This window comes from Platichthys flesus, chromosome 5, assembly GCF_949316205.1.
Source record: "Platichthys flesus chromosome 5, fPlaFle2.1, whole genome shotgun sequence".
NCBI lineage: Eukaryota > Metazoa > Chordata > Actinopteri > Pleuronectiformes > Pleuronectidae > Platichthys > Platichthys flesus.
Window position 1 is genome coordinate 25983415 of NC_084949.1, and position 17768 is coordinate 26001182.

At 41.6% G+C, this 17768-nt stretch overlaps 1 protein-coding gene across 1 annotated transcript; it reads left to right on the forward strand.

Annotated features, from left to right (window-relative positions):
- Positions 1–5556: 5556 nt before the first annotated feature.
- Positions 5557–17741, forward strand: zgc:92360 (uncharacterized protein LOC436988 homolog). The gene is made up of 11 exons (XM_062388364.1): positions 5557–5755; positions 7943–8073; positions 8923–9014; positions 10638–10720; positions 10833–10945; positions 11973–12119; positions 12684–12767; positions 12932–12994; positions 14793–14864; positions 16175–16406; positions 16885–17741. The coding sequence occupies exons 1-11, from the start codon at positions 5668–5670 to the stop codon at positions 16911–16913; spliced, it is 1134 nt and encodes a 377-aa protein (XP_062244348.1). The 5' UTR covers positions 5557–5667; the 3' UTR covers positions 16914–17741.
- The last annotated feature ends 27 nt before the right edge of the window (positions 17742–17768 follow it).

Sequence of the window (17768 nt, forward strand, 5' to 3'; positions counted from 1 at the left end):
CATCAAGTTTGGTTCACTCAAGTGAACCAAACAAGATGAATAAATGTTCAGATGTAAATGTTACCAGTGACAGACAGAGTGACTCCAGCTGAACCAGTTAAACTCCCAGTAGGTTGGTTTGTTGTGAACCTGAACTTGTACACAGCTGAGTCGCTCTCTCTCAGGTTAGAGATTCTCAGAGTGCACTTGTTGTTTCCACAGAGATTCTCCACACGACCTGAATACTCCAGATCAGTCCTTAGATCAACGTGAATCCCATTACTCTCTTGAATGAACCAGAAAGTTTCCTGAACTGTAGTATCAAGGTAATTAAATGTGGATGGGTATGTGTAGGTACAGGTAATGTCCACTGTTGATCCTCTGAAGGCACAGATCTCAGTAGAAGTGTAACTCACATCCCAGCCATTCTCACACTGTACCACTGTAACACAGAGAATCAGATTCATAACACACCAGAGAACACTTAGTTTACTTTTTGCTTTCTGTAGAAAAGAAACACATTTCCATGAGCAGCATTCCATAGCATTTCAACTAATGACTCCACACACTGATGACAAGTCCTCATCGAGAGGAGAGGAACTCAGTCATGATGAGGATAATAATTATAATAATAACATTCCATAATAATAGTCATAATAATAATACTGATGATAATAATTCCATCCTATAATTTCTTTCTGCATCACTTTACAGGTGGTGATTTGAAAATGAATGAATGGTTCATTTATATTTTTACTTTCTTTCTCAAACTCACTTCAGGTGAATCAGAAGTCTGAGTGTAAAATAGAGTGACAACATGAATGTAGAGGTACAGTACCTGTCACAGTGAGAAGAAGGACAACAAATCCACTGGCTGCTGCAGTTACACTCATAGTAGCTGCTGCTCTCGTTTGTGACTTCAAACAAGAAAAACGTCCACAGATAAATAATGTGCACGAGATGAAACTCAGTCACATCACAGACACGTCTACCTACAACACAGAAGAGTCTGAGAATAAAGACAGATTCTGTAAGAGAAAGATACATTTAAACTGTTAAACACCCCCCCCCCCCCCCCCCCCCGGCCCTTCCTTCCTCTTTACACCGACCTGCATGCTGAGCCCGATGGTGGTAGATCAAACTGTGGTTTGTGCAAACTGTGGTTTGTGCGAGTGTGAAACTTCAGTGGCTGTTCTTATCAAACCTCTATCTTCCACATCACAAGATCTCACTGACACAAGAAAGACAAATTTAATGAGACTTGAGAGAAACTGGTGTGTTTTAATCTCATCAGTTCAGTGTCTCATTAAAATGCAATTAAGATTGACATGAAAAGGACAAATTAAAAAAAGATTTAAAATTGAACTTGAAAATAAACTGCTATTTATTCTGTTGGAACATTTTAATTTGAGAACAAGTTTGACTATAGCTGACCAGCTGAGACTAAAACCAGTCAGTGACGTCACATTCAGCAGAATGAGGTCAATGGAACCAGGTGTTGACGAGAGACAAAGACGCTGAAGAGAAACAGATTTTCAACCTCACGCTCCTCAGTTTGTTGATTTTCATTAATTATCATTTGTTATTTTGCTACTTTGAACTTGGACATAATTTAATTACTATACGTTAAGCTTCCTGTTGACTTGAACCAGACGTCAGTCCACCTCATATACACACATTCACACCACACGCAAGTTTAGACCACACTAGAAAAGCAGCGAAAACACATTGTTAAAGCTGCAGTATTGTATATTGTATAAGTGCTATAGAGAAAGCGATTGTACACTTTGTATAACACTGTAGTGGCTCATTGGGTGACATGTTGTGACCTTTTCTAGCCAGTAGGGGGAGGTACCCAGTCGTCCTCTCTGGTGAATCTACTCTGTGGAGAGTTTTTTTTACCTGTCTGCATCCTGTCGGCCATTTTGCTGCTCAAGCTACAAGCTCACTTCCTGCTTTGCTCAGATTCTCTAACATCATGTGGAAGTGTGAGGTCACCCTGCTGACCTGCTGGAAGGTGCAGGGACTCTTACTATTCATAAGTCAGGATTTTGGTGAGAGACAAATTCTCCGGTGTCTGAGAGGACATCCACCAAAGAATCAAGATTCCAGTTCACAATAACATGTTTGAGACACTGTAATGTTTTGAGCTCTAGACGATAGAAACTTTAAAACAAAGAAACAAAATAATACTGATGATAATTCAGGTGAATCAGAAGTCTGTGTGTAAAATAGAGTGACAACATGAATGTAGAGGTACAGTACCTGTCACAGTGAGAAGAAGGACAACAAATCCACTGGCTGCTGCAGTTACACTCATAGTAGCTGCTGCTCTCGTCTGTGACTTCAAACAAGAAAAACCTCCACAGATAAATAATGTGCACAAGATGAAACTCAGTCACATCATCTTTGTTAAATTTCCCGTTAAACGAAATAAGAAATCTGATGGAAATTGAGGCTGTTGTCATGTTGCTGTAAGATCATCTGAGAAAAGGCAATTTACTGGTTATGCTCAGATGTGATAACAAAAAAAAATCTCCAATACCAAAAGTCCAAAAAGTGCTATTTCACATTTCTCTTTCATGCTTGTCACAAAAGTAAGTAAAACAGGAACTATACAAATTAGAATGTGTATCAGAAATCCTGTCATGTCAGGAAGCTGTGGACATCCTTCTGTCCAACAACTGCATCTCAGTGTTTTAATTAGTATCCCCCCCCCCTCTCTCTCTCTCTCTTTCTCTGTTTCTCTTTTTAGTTTTCTGCCTGTCTCAATCTTTTCTCCTTTGTTCTTTCTCCTTTAACCGTCGGTGCTTCCTGTCTTTAAAATCTATTTTCCTCCCCTCCCCCGATCTAATCAAATGTTCATTTCTGTGGATTACAGTTACACCAAATACACAACTGACTTGACAATTAACCATTTTCTAAGCCGCTCACTCTCTTACTAACTTTTAACCTTTCAAACTTTCCATGCACGGCACGTACGCAGGTTACGTAATATCTTTTGTATCTTTTCATCTTCAGAATTAAAACGTGTAAACAGTTAGCTATTGCAAGCTTATGCTAATATTACCTCGCTGTATCCGAATTCACGGGGATAATGAATAGTTCTCTCACAAAAGTCTTAAATATGCATTAAACATCAGCTGAAGGTCCAGCTCCCTCAAAAGTGTGGCCAAATCATGTTGATCGCCCCCTGGTGGCTGGCTCCGGTCAAGGTCATACACCCTCCATGTGAGTGGATGTCTGAAATACATTTTTTCTCAAAGTTGGTTTCTGTCCCTTGAGGTCGTTCTGATCAAAGTGATGTACATTCAAGTGATCAGGTTTCTGATTTGACAGCTGAAACTGACTCTCGATTGGTTGAGCAGAATAAAAGCTTGAATACCAGGCCACAGTTCTCGGGCCCTCGTACTTGTACACTGTTATTTTAGGAAGTGTCGTTAAAATGTTGTTTGTCTCAACGTTATCTAACCGTTTTTAATTTTGTTTGCATTTTCAAACGCGACTTCAGCTTTAGTTGAAAGAGTTCAGCAGACGACAGATGATGAATCCATGTGGCGCTCCTGCTGTTTCCCCGCTGTGTATGTGTTTGTATTGAATTGTTTTGTGCGATGTTTTGTTCTGCTTGTTCATGCATGAGTCAGGAGACACAATGTGTTTTAATGGCAGCAGGTTTTTGAGAAGCCTGGTTTTTAATCTTCCCATCATCAGAACTGGATAATTCATTCAATTTAAAATCTCCAGTGGATTTAAAACTTGCTGCACAGCTCCTGAAGTTTCATTTATTGGTTGTGTGTCATAGAATAGACAGAGTCACTGTGTAGGAGAGAGAATCAAACACAGCAGGATGTGTCAGTGGCAAAGAGTCAAACTAATAACCTGGACTTTCTAATATTTAGTCCCTGTCCAACCTGGACAGGGAGAGCTGCAGGTCATTCAAAGAAGGAGAATGTTGTATCAATAGAATATTATTTTCTTTGTAAGAGGATGATTATCAGTATTAGTGATTATGAGCTGATCAGTTAACCCCCTTAATTCAATCTACAGAGGATCAAACTCACCTTAGCAACTCAACACTGGCGCCAGTGCTCATACCTGGAGGAAAAGTGGTGAATTTGCGCCACCTACTGGATCAACACACAACCACCACAAGGTGCAGACTTGACTTGTGTTTCCGCTTCTATACTTTTTACATCTACAACAACACAGTACACACAATACTCAATTGCACACGCTTCCTTGTCGTTATTCAACACGTCTATTTAATTTCCATTATCCTCTAGTATTCTTTTTTATATTGAGCCTTTTTACTTAGTTCAAAATGTCCTATTTCTTTCCCTTTGCATATTATGATATATTATAGTTGAAGTACCTTTGTTTAGTGTAAAATACATGCAGGACTTTTACACTTTCAGTATGTTATATTTATTGATACTGACGTCCCTGGTAGTTAAGAGATGTCAACATTTCAGCTTAATAAAGCAAAGGAATCTATTCCTATATATCTATATATATTATTATATTTTGTGTTTTTGTTTTTTACTTTAATGTTTCTTCAAATAAAGTTTCAACAAAATCATTGAAAATTTTGAGGAATACAGTGTAAATATTTACATTTTACATTTGACAGACACTTGACACTCCAGGACCAAAACTGTCTAAATACAATTAAAGACATAAAAAAAATGACCCAATAATACAGACATGGATACATACAGGCAGAATTAAATAAGTTAATTCACAAGTACATGAATAATGTGTAAAGTTATATAGGTAGTTATATAATTCAATATGTATTAATTTATCAGATTGTTTCCTTTCTATTGAAGCAAACGTGTTGAACTGTGGCTGCACTGAAACACACAGAAACATTAAACCAAACCAGATCCTCCTCATTCCATGAAGCTTCAGCTTCAGGTGACTTTATTCACCTGTCTTGGTTTGACAGAACAGTTATGAAACGTGAGCATGAATCCATCTTTGTCACGGTGTCAGATTTCAACATGTTTCCACTTCATCTCTGTTCTCCTGCTGCTGTTTGGATTCTCACATCTCTTCTTGCACAGATGATTAAACGACGTCAAAGGATGCGCGCACAGCGACCTCACTTTGAATTATGCGGAAAAGCATGTTTGAACAACCTCTGACATTTCACTTCCTCATGTGTGGACTTTTTCTTTTCACACACGCACACACACAACACACCATACTCTCCAACCCCCAAAACACACACATTAACACACACACACACACTCAGCCGGTCCTGCTGCGGGACTGTGGAGCTGGTTCTGGCTCCAAATTGCACGCATCACGTCGCATGAGCCGAGCCGCGCCCGGAGGAACCGTCCGAACTGGACTGTGGGTCGAAGAGGAGGAGGAGGGAAGTGGTTTCAAACTTTATCCGGAGGCCTTGATTCGGATGCTGTCGAGCCGGAGCTGACTCCCTGGAGCGCGCTGCGCCAACCTGTGCGCACTTGCCCGCAGCCAGGAGAGGGGGAGTGGAGTTTGAGGAGGAGGCACACCTTTACCTTTCATGGTTCTCCCCCACCCCCTCTCTCGCTCTCTCTCTCTCTCTCTCTCTCTCTCTCTCTCTCTCTCTCTCTCTCTCTCTCTCTCTCTCTCTCTCACTCTCCCTCCCTCCTCCGTCTCTCTCCTTCTCCCTGGAAGCGGAGGAATAATCGATCTGACATGTCGGCCATCGACAGAGCCACCCGCGCGCTGCGGGAGATTCTGCACAACCCTGGAAATGACGCCTGCGCGGATTGTGGCGCGCCAGGTAGGAGCATTAAGACATGTGTTTTACCAGCTGTAGCGTGTGAAGGAGCTGAGGCGAGAGGTGTGGGAGGTGCCATGTTGCTAAAGCAGATGTGATAAACCATGTCCATACGCTTCTTTACCTCGCAACAGTTCCAGCTCCACGTATTTGGAGCGTAAAAGTGTCCGGTTCGCGTCTTTGCGCGCTGTTTTGTGGTTGTGGAGGTGAAATGTGGGACAAGGTGAGCAGTCCGAGGGAGGAGTCAACGGGGAACAGCTCCAGCTCTTTGCTGTGAGATGTTGAAGCTGCCGCAGAAGAAGCTCCTCAGCGGGTTCCAACATGTCCGAGCTGCACACACCCTCAGCTGCGAGGCCCTGGACGCTGCTCCCCCCCTCTGAGCAGCTCAGAGTCCAGGACACGAGCTGAGGGAAGAGCCTGAGTCTGTCAGCTGGAGAAGTGCTACTGGAATATAACTTATATAAATACCATCAAAATGCAATAACAAGTAAAGCACAGAATGGAAAGTTCCAACACTTATTAGAAAGTTACAGTAACTTGCTTCTCTGTGATGTAACTATTGTTTAAACAGAAGCCTAATGATCAAATCATATACATTTCATTAGAGGTTCAATAACAACCACTGGTCATACATTCTGATACGGTAGCTATGTTTTATTTTTAATGTTGGAATAACAACATGATAATAGCCATTTTTGCCTTACTTCCTCAGTAGTGCCCCCGGAATGTAACTTGTTTTCCTCAAAATCCATGAATTTGAAAAACAAATCCTTGGATCTGACCCCTGATCCGGATCCGCTTCAACATTTAAGAGTTTCTTTCTTGGCCTGTGGCTCATCCTTCCTCAAAGTTTCAGGAAACCTGGTTCTATGGTTCATGCACAATGCTTTGAAAACATAAACCAACAAAGAAACCAATACACAAATGGACACTGATTGAAAATAACCTCCCCGGTGAAGTTGATAAGTGGAATCCTAGAAGTTGGTCATGTTTGATTAACTCTTTTTAGTTTGCCTTCTCACCTGCCTCTTAAGCGGTTTTAACAAAATCTAAATAAATCATCCAAATGTCACAGAGCTGAAATATTTTCAATCCAAACTTTGAACTGTGACAAAAGTTTGTTTTTTTTGCAGCCAGGACGTCACTGGACACGTTTCAAAGACTGAAATACGAGTTAGTCTTCATTCAGAAGTGACTCAGACGCTCACTGGACACATGAGTCCACTCAGACATTCAGAGTTTAACTCTTATGTCCCCTGGTGTTGACCAGTGCAGTCAGTCTTGTCCACTTCTTGCTCTCCCCTGTTGAAAGACTTTGTGTTTCTTTCCACTGGCCGTGCTCTGAATGCAGTTAAAAGCTCATTTGACCCTGTCCTCTGTCATCGGCCTTTGAAATTAGTTTGTGATTTTCATATCGTATTTATTAGAACTTACAGTTTGGCGCAGTAGGATTAAATGTCTTGTCTTGGACACTTTGCAAGTCGGTCCTGCCAAAGACATTGCACCTGAAGTGTTATCCAAATAAAAGCAATCTGCTCAGACTCTATTTTTATTAAAAACTGTTAGAAAATGTGTTTCTGCATTAAATATTCACACTTTTGTTCCTGAGGGGTCATTATTTAACCATATTTTATAATGATCCTGCAGCAAAAGCTGTTTCACACCAACAAAAAGCAGCCTGTGCCATTTTCTCCTGCTCAGAACCTGTGTCTCAGGTTTTGACTCCCTGCTGACCGAGGAGTGCTCTGTTGGTTTTGGCTTCAAGGGGCAGTGGAGCCGCTCGTGCACGGCCTCATACGGTGACCTGCATTTATTGCACTGCAGTCAGATCAGGAATTCACAGGATCCAGGCCCCGGGGCGTCGGTTCTCTGCAGTTGAGCAACACAACAGATGTAATAACCTTTTAAAGACAGGCCCCGCCTTCATCTGTTAAATAATGATTACTCTCGAAAAGGTTCTGTGCACGGTGCAGATTTTAGTGCACGTGTGAACTGAGGAGTTAAACTGAAGCAGCTTTTCTCTCAGACTCAGCCTCTTCAGTCACATTCAGGTTCACACTCCTATCAGTTCCAGAGCGAGACTTACTTTAGTCCGTGTCACAGTATTTGTTCGGTACCCACGTCCTCTCCCTCCAAACCCACGGTGAGCAAAACCTAATCCACATGTTCTCTCCATCCTCCTGTCTGCAGATCCTGACTGGGGCTCCTGCTCCCTGGGCGTGTTCATCTGCCTGGCCTGCTCCGGGATCCACCGCAACATCCCCGACATCAGCAAAGTCAAGTCCCTGAGCCTGTCGCACTGGGAGGACCAGGAGATGCAGGTGAGGCCCAGTACATTTCAGTTTGAACCAAGTCTCATCGGTAACACTTCACTGGTTTTTAAAGGCTTGTGATCAATATCTATAAACTTTGACGATGATCAGTTTGTTTTTCAATAACGACTAGTGGAATTATTGAATCTCTGAGACAAAAGTTACAGAGCTCTTATCATCATATTCCAGAGACAAACTTTAGTTATACTATAGAGGTTTAAAAACACACACAAATACAATTACAACATTAATTTCATGGTTAATATTGAAAGTAATTTACTGCGTTTAATGACATTTGTACTTTATTTTAACAAACTGTAATATCCGCTACACAGTGATTTTTATTCTCTGTCTCATAACAGCTTGAATAGAATAACAGAAGAACACAAAGCAGTAAATGATCCTCATCCATCACAGTCAAGTCTCAGGCACACGTCCTCTTCTCTCAGACCAACAGATACTAGTACTTCAGTTTTTGGGGCGTTTGTCTGATGGACACTTAAATTACCCTTTTTCTTTTCTCTTACTTCAAATCACAGAAGCCTGATCTTCACATTTACAACCTACATTACAGTATTTTAAGTTTTCCCTTTTCCCCTTCAAAGCCTCTGTGGTGAAATAAATCATCAGTTATCTCAGATGTTAGATAAACACATTCCTGCCCAGTGGGTTTCCCAGTGATCCTGCAGCTGGGAGCGCGATTCCCAGAAATTAAACCATTAAAAAAAATGATGTTGGTACCGTTCACGTCTTTATCCAGAGATACTTGTTCCATTCATCATTCCAACTCCCTGATTTATACGTTTGTTGTGTAACGTTGATGAGGATTTGTGTGTGTGTGTGTGTGTGTCTGTTCAGTTCATGGCTGAGAACGGTAATGAGCTGATGAAGAGTAAATACGAGGCTGCTGTTCCCGTCTACTACTACAAACCAACGCACAAAGACTGTCAGTGAGTAAACAACACACACAGACACACACAGATCAAAATCATACACGCTGTATAAAATATCCTTTTTATACAGATTTGTATCATATATTTAAAAGTGTGTAGCACCAGAAGTCGGTGTCTGTGTCCCTTGAGGTCAGAGAGACAAAGTTATTGTCTGGTGTCTCACCTGCAGACACACTATGACTGCCTCATTGTCAGCGTGTGTCTAGCAGACACAGTGAGGGATTGTGTTACTGTAGCTTGGCCGGCCGCCACCCGACAGGAACCACGACTCTGTGACGGAAACACGTTTCAGGAAAGAGATGAACCGTCTCAGGTGACACGAGAATATACAAAATAAAATACCACTGCTGACGTTTACCCGCTGACTGACAAGGTCTGATCCTGGGGAAGTTACAGAGAGACTTCACTTTTAAAATAAGCATCCGGTACACCCCCCCTCCTCCTACCCTCGATCCGCTCGACCCCCTCGACCAAGCTTCTCGCCCAAAACACACCAACGCTCACTGACGGAAAACTGCTCGAAGTCGACTTGTCCGGGATTCGCTCACTAACTTCATTTATGAACGGCGACTGGGACGAGAAGAGGGTTTCAACCAATAAGATCAAAACGTTTTTCAGAAACAAATGATCAAATAATCTATTGTGTCTGAATAGAAGGAGGAGCTCACTGCCATAGCTGTGGAAGTTAGTCTGAGGACAGCTTGGATCTACATATGCCCTTCACTCAACCACACAGACACACACACTCACACACAGACACACACACTCACACAAAGACACACACCACGCATGGATCTGTCTTTGATCCTCCTCCGAGGAGACACTGAGGCCTGATCTCTTCTCTCTTCTGACTTCTGTGAATAAAGAATGTTGACTCGGCTGGATTCAAATTGATCCTTCAGTGTCTTTAAAGTTCAGAGAGAATAAAACTGCAAAATTAAATAAGAGCAGAGTCAATATATATATATTTAGTGAGTAATAAATGTCCAGTACCGTGTATCAGCCAAGATATTTATCAAACACAAGACAAAATAATACAAGGTTTGATATTATACAGTCCAACCATGAACTTCTTTAAAAACCTTATTAAACTCTATTGTTAATAACTATACAAAAAATACAACAAACTATAGAGAATGCAGATTCACACATTTCATCGTTTATTCTGTAGAATAATATTTTTCAAATCAGCAAACTTAAACTGGGCTCTAGTTTTCCACAGCCTCTTTTTCTTTCCTTCTTCTTTTCCCCCAAGTTTTCAAATCAGCAAACATCAGCTCAGAAACTGAAAGACTCATATTTGCCTGACGATATCATCAGCCAACTGAAAATTAAGATAAGATAAGACTTTATTAATCCTGAAGGACATTTTTGTGCCAGCCTGCTCCAGATTACATAAAATCTAATGGAGCTCAGAAAATGAAACAATAGAATGTTACTTCTAAAAGTTAGTTCCTTCTCCTACTTGGGTCTGAATATGCTTTACCGCATCATTGACGTGTGTTATTGTTTGTTCCGCTCAGTTTGTGTTACAAGCAGCTCTGCTTACTTGTCCTTTGTGTGTGTGTGTGTGTGTGTGTGTGTGTGTGTGTGTGTGTGTGTGTGTGTGTGTGTGTCCAGGGTGTTGCGGGAGCAGTGGATAAGAGCAAAGTACGAGAGGAAAGAGTTTTGCGATCCGGGAAAGAGTTTCATTTATGAGGAAGGTAAGTGTGTGTTTGTGTTTGTGTTTGTTTGTGTTTGTGTGTGCATGAGTGTGTGTGTACATACATAAAACACACTCTTGTTAATAAATGGCCTTTTGTCGTTCTCCTGCAGGAACTAAAGACGGCCTGTTGATGAAGAGGGGGCGGGACAACGGGCAGTTCTTCAGCAGGCGATTCGTCCTGTCAGAGCGGGAGGGGACTCTGAAGTACTTAACTAAATATGACGTAAGCAGCAGCACACACACACGCACACAAACACACACACACACACACACACACACACACACACACACACACACAAACATATAGGCAGACACACACTTTACACACTCCTCACACTCTCTCACATCTGCAATACTCCTTTAATTAGAAAGTTAATGTCTTCACACACACACACACACACACACACACACACATGCAACCACATCACCGACACCTTAATTAAAAGACTCTTTAAAGACATGAAATAAACTGCAGACAACACCCACACATTATTTGCTGCAGTATTTCTACACACATCCAATTTACATACCCACACATATACAAAACCACTTGTAAATGCTGCGTGTGAGCGTCTCCGTGCAGCCGAGCACTTTGTTCTCCACGGTGAAGAGTGAGGAGGGAACAAGTTATTTAAAGACAGGAAAATTAATGTTTATTCTGCGAACAAGATATCTGAAGAACACCTTGAGGGAATTTCTCTAAATGCTTCTTAACGGCTGCTCACAAACACTCACACCGGGAGAGTCGAGGTGAAACGTATCAAATCTAATCGGCTGTGAGATATCTTATAAAAACAATCTGTGGCGGAGTCAGAGGATCCAAACTCAGGTTCTGGCCTCAGAGGCTGATTTAGATTTAGTCAGGACGGATTCAAGCCCAGGAATCCACTCACAGCTTCAGTGTGTGTTTCAGACATGATGGTTATCGGTGATGCTGATGTGTAGATAACGGTAATCGATCTTATTTTCATGGTTCACGTCTTCAAAGAGCAGCAGACACGTCCCCGGGCCTTGATCCCAAACTCACACCTTCACTTCATAAGAGGACTTTTATTCTGAAGCCCAAAACATTGTGTTTACTTTTCTGTTTCCTCAAGCTGAAATCAACAGATTTACAATATTCAATCTCACTGATGCCTGAAGGAGGCAGTTGTTATTTAATGTGTGTGATCTGGGCATTTCACTTGAACACACGCAACAACCTCCTCATCTTCCTCCTCCTCCTCTTCCTCCTCCCTCTCTTCACGCAGGCTAAGGAGCCCAAAGCCGTGATCAAGGTGGACAGCATCAACGCCATCTTCCAGCCAGAGAAGATCGGAAACCCCCACGGCCTCCAGATCACGTACCTGAAAGACTACAGCACCCGCAACATGTTCATCTACCACGAAAACGGCAAGGTCTGTCTGGGATCCCCTGTGTGTTTGTTTGTGTGTGTGTGTGTGTGTGTGTGTGTTTGTGTGCTATTCTGTAAATCAATACCTTTGCAATGGGATGTGATATTTGTCGCCTGTCACGTGGAGGAGCAGACGTGTTGGAGTTAGGTTGATATTGGCGACTCTCTGAACCTTTAAAAACCATCAGCTGTGATTCTACTGGCCGATGAGATTCATGAACATGTGACATTCAAGCTGCACAATCCATCGTTCATCACACACATTGAAAATGAATGGAGGAGCTCAGTGTCCATCGTCAGGTTGAGTGTGTTCAGCTCCAACCGCTGATGCTCGGTAGCTAAATGTGAAATTGAAATATCATAAGGTGGAAGTAGCTTAGTGGTGAAATCTATATATTAAACAATATTTTAGCATGAAAACAAACACATCTAAAGATATTCTAGATATAAGATAACGCACAATCTGCACATTTGGATGCTTATCTACTGTTAGACAATTGTCATAAACATCTTTTCCCTAAATAAGTGATGATATTTAAAAAGGAGTAACTGTGTCTCTCTTCATCAGGAGATCGTTGACTGGTACAATACGATCCGTGCAGTTCAGCTTCACTACCTGAAGGTGGCCTTTCCTGGGGCGACAGACGCTGAGGTGAGGAGACACACACACACACACACACACACACACACACACACACACACACACACACAATCACACACCTACTGCTGATGATCACTGATATTTAATTGATATACCTGAATCGAAGTTTTTCTAGAGTCGCTCTTGATCCTTTTGTTTTATTTTGTCGCTTTCAGCTGGTTCCCAAACTCACCCGCAACTTCCTGAAGGAGGGATACATGGAGAAAACAGGACCCAGGGCAAGTTACACCTACACAGACACACACAGACTCACACACACACACCTCTGAATCTCTGTAGCTGCTGTCAGACGTGCACTGAACTCAGCAGCGCCCCCTGCCCCCACACACGTTAATTCATTCTGTTCATTTCATTCATTCAAACTCTATCCTCAGCTCTCTGTCTGTGATTCCATCTCCTGCTCATGTCTCACTCTCTTCACTGGAAGCTGAGCTGAGAGGGAAACTCTCCCAGCTGTCACTCAGCTGCCTGACGCGTTGAGTGACAGCTGAGACGTGTCCATTCTGTCCATGCGTCCAATCTGCCGTTCTGTCAGCGGATCCTTCTTCTTCCTGAGGATCCACTTAATCCTCAGGTGACAAACCCTCAAATCGGCTCGAGCAAAACACAGCTAGTGTTGGGATTAAGGAAACGGACAAAGAGGCGTTTGTACATATTTAAATATTCAGTCAGCCACCGGTGACACTTTAAATTAGCTCATGCAAACCCATGCGACAGCTTTCTCACAGAAAGCTCCGACACAAGCGACACGAGGAAACCTGATCCTCAGCCACTCATCACGTTCTGCACAGAGACGAGTAGTGGACCCTCGTCTGTCAGGTTGAGATGGAAGAGACTCGCCGTGTCATTTGTTTCCTACACGTGTAGGAGACAGAGCTGAGGAGGGAGTCACGTCACTGGTATAAGAACAATGGTTTCACAGCTGCTGCACTGGTGTTAAAACTGTGGCTTTTCAGCGTCTTTCCGCTTTTCAATGATGTGTTTATAACTTTAAAGGAAAGTATTCTTGACTAAATGGTTGAATTCATCTGCAAAGATAATCACTATCAGTCAAGAAGAATATTATTATATTATGTATTATCTAAATATTTAAGTAAACCATTAACCACCCGCTCTGAAAAAAATCTTTCCATTTTCAAAGTTTGGGACCAAAAATGATACTTTGGACTTTTCAGTAAAAGGAACAAGACTGTGTGCTTGACTGTTTTAATAGTGAAGGAACTACATTTCCCATAAACCATTGCAAATGATCCCTTTCCAACGACTTCTCCTTGGATTTAACCTTGTCGCTGATATAGTGTCGTATTATATATCCTGGATTGTATCTTGTGTTTTTGTGTTGAGTGTTTCATGTGTTGTTGTAACGCTGAAGGATCCGATCTTAGCTGACTTGATTTTCACGGTTGTGGTAAACAACAGATTGTGTTTCCCTACTGCACCTGAGAATTGTGGGTATTGTAGTATTTCTCCTTGACAGCACAAATACACAATGTTTTTCTTAAAACACAGTTGATATTATATGATTTGTGGTTTGTACAGTTATTATTGTTTCACAGTCTCGTAGCTCGTGTCAAGCTTTGGTTTATTACTATATTATGATTTATGATTCTGGTTAATCAAAAACTCTATTCAGATAATAAATGGACATTTTATGCTTGTGCAACAACACACAAAAACCAATACAACACACAACAAGAAATACAAACTGACAAAGCATCTTGTCTCCTTTAAAATGTGAGTTTAGAATATATATAATCTGTGTTTCAGATTGATCATCAGATTATTAAGGTTCATTTGAAGACATGTTTATAAACTGAAAGTAATTGATGAAGTGTTGACACCAGACAGAGTGTGAGTCACAGACAGACGTCCCCTTTGGTTCAATGCTGCTTTGTGTCTTTACACAGTTTCTCTCTCTCACTCTCTCTCTCTCTCTCTTTCTCTCTCTCTCTTTGACTGTCTGTGTGTCTCTCGCCCAGCGTCTGACTGTGTCCCCATCTCCTTTTGTCTCTTTAGCAAACAGAAGGTTTCAAGAAGCGCTGGTTCACTCTGGACCACAGACGGCTCATGTACTTCAAAGATCCACTGGTATAACACACACACACACACACACACACACACACACACACACACACACACACACACACACAGACACACACACCATGGGACGGACATACAGGGAGTTATTTTCTCCATCAAGCAAATGAGATGTGGGGATATGAAGCGATGACTCAGTGAGGAAAGGACGATATAAAGTCGTTTCACTCCCAGTGTCACATTATTAAACATGTGGGCCTGTCCAAGTTTGGAGAATTTCAGAGTAAAGTGAACACCTGATGGAGTGTAAAAGATATGTATCCCTGTTGCCTGCTTCAGAAAGAGGAATGTGGATCATCTTGTCAGTTTTACTTCATAATATAATACGTAATTTTTGGGCACATCAGCAAAACATTATAGTAATAATCAGCATTGAGAGAGAAACTTGATTAAATCGATTAAATTAAACTATTTCTTGTAAAATTCTGTCTTTAGACTTCATTGTTGGACTTCTTTCTTGTAAAAATTATTTTTCAACAGTTGTGACTAATTATAGTGTTTTCATTGGCTGTGAATTTGATTCGAGTAAATCATTCCCCGACCTGGTTTGGGAACCAGCCTCTGTTTTCTGCTTTCAGCTGCATGATCAGATATCAGAGTTTTAGACGTTGTGAAAGTGAGACTGTGAGTCAGTGAGTCAGTGGGAGATTAGTGGTTTTTATTACACTGAGACTTTGCCAGGAGCCTGAAGAAGAGTGTGTGTGTGTGTGTGTGTGGGGGGGGGTCTGCACATCAGATAACAAAGGCAGATTAGATGCTGACGTAAAAAGGAGCAACCATTAGCTGTGCCAAAGGAAAAGTCTGAATAAACCCCAGAGAGGGTTCCACAAGAAAGAGTAGTGAGTGAAAAGAAAAGGGAAGTGAAGTCTGATAACACGAGGAGGATAATCATGATAATAATGAAAACAGATGATTCACCATGCTACTCTTTATTAAAGTGTGTAAATAACATACTGCAGCAGATCCAGTGAACAGTGGTTGGGCTGCAGGAAACAGTCTCAAGCTTATTTTATTTCATCCATGTTTTTGGCTTCACGTTCACAATCAGGGGACTCACTGAACCCCCTAGTGGCCATGTAGCTCAAATGCATGTGGTGTGGTTGTTCCCATGAGTAACTTGGACTGTGGCCGTATCCTTCTTTGTCTGCCACAGTTTCACAATGAACCAAACTCTTTTTCCACTCTCACAGTGACACATGAGATCTGCACTTTGTGTTCGGCAGCGTTGCTTGTTTTGCAGAATTGTGTTGTGTTGCTTTTCGAGCTGCTCTCACACACGAACCTTTGCTGCTTTGCTCAAGGACGCCTTTGCCAAAGGCGAGGTCTTCCTGGGACACAGGGACCACGGTTACAACGTGTCCACCGGCTTGCCCGCTGGCACCCACTGCAACGGCGCCTGGCAGCACGGCATCACCATCCAGACGCCCGACCGCTACTTCCTGTTCACCTGCGAGATGGAGAGCGACCAGCTGGAGTGGGTGAAGCACTTCAACAGCGTCATGAGCCTGCCCATGTCGCCCCAGGAGTACACAAGTGAGAACTCAGAGGTTTTTTTTAATGGTTATTAAATATTAATCAACAATTAGCAGCTGATTAAATTTGTGTTAACATTTGTTTATGATGCAACCCCCACCCCCCATTGTGTCTTTATGTATTTTCCATGTTCACTCAGAACAATCCAGTTCTGGCCACCGAGCAGTTTCAGGGAGGAAGCTGTGGGGGAACTTCCTCTGTGACATTTGACAGAGGATGTTTTAAAGAAGTTTTCCTACAATATTTATTTTACAAAATATACATGCATACATATTCATATCATTTATGATGAGAAATCTACCACTACAACATGTAGTAAAACTCTTCACATACGATGGCTCAGCATCGATGTAAAGATAAAAATCTCTTCAATCAGAGCGCGAGGTTACAAATCAGAAAAGGGATTAATATCCACAACACCTCCTCAAGTGAATCAGATCTTTTCTTTGTGTAACGTTGGACTTGTGTGTGTTTTCAGTGGAGGCCATGTTCAAGCACAGGCCCTGAGGGAGCCGAGGCCTGCTGGACGTCTCCTCTCTGTCCTTCACCGATCTGACTCTGGACCCACATCAGCTCTGGCACCCTCTGTAGTTTGGGGGGGGGGACTTGAGTGTCATCACCTGCATGGTCACACTGAAGGTTGTTGCTGGTAATATGAGGTTAAGGATGTAAACAAGGACCAAGGGCAGCATTCATTGGTGGGATTAAGAAATATAACGCAATATTAATAATGATAATAATTTTAATTAGTTGCAAATGATCACTTTCCAGTCAGGGCGGAAGTTACACAAATATCATCTTGGAGTTTATATTTCTGATGTTTGGATTATTAGACGTCACTCATGCAACCAACTTTGTGAACTATGTGGATTTAATTTGTATCATGTTAAATATATTTTAGTGTTTAGATTTAAGATTTAAAAAAAAGTTGTAGTTAAGGTGAGAAGAGCTTTGATGCTTTTCGTGAGATGCTTATTATACAGATCATCTTATTATCATATCACCCCCTGGCGGCTGGAACATATGTTTATGTGTTTTTCATCTTGATTCTGATTTATTTAACCTGTTAAAGACACATCACCTTTAATCAGATGTGTGGGATAAGCCAATAGATGGTGTAACAGCGCCTCCATGTGGCAGACTATGAAAACAAACTATTTAGTTATTTTACTTTGTTTTTATAAATATCAAACATCCAGTTGTCTTGTTGGTTTTGTTGTTATTTCTAACTCACATTTTGTGATTTGGTGCCACGTTACTTTAAAGACATTTCTGTGCTTGGCCACATCACACATGAAATTATTGAGCATGAATAAAAAAAGATTTTTACATTCAGTGATTCATTTATTTTAATTTTGAGAG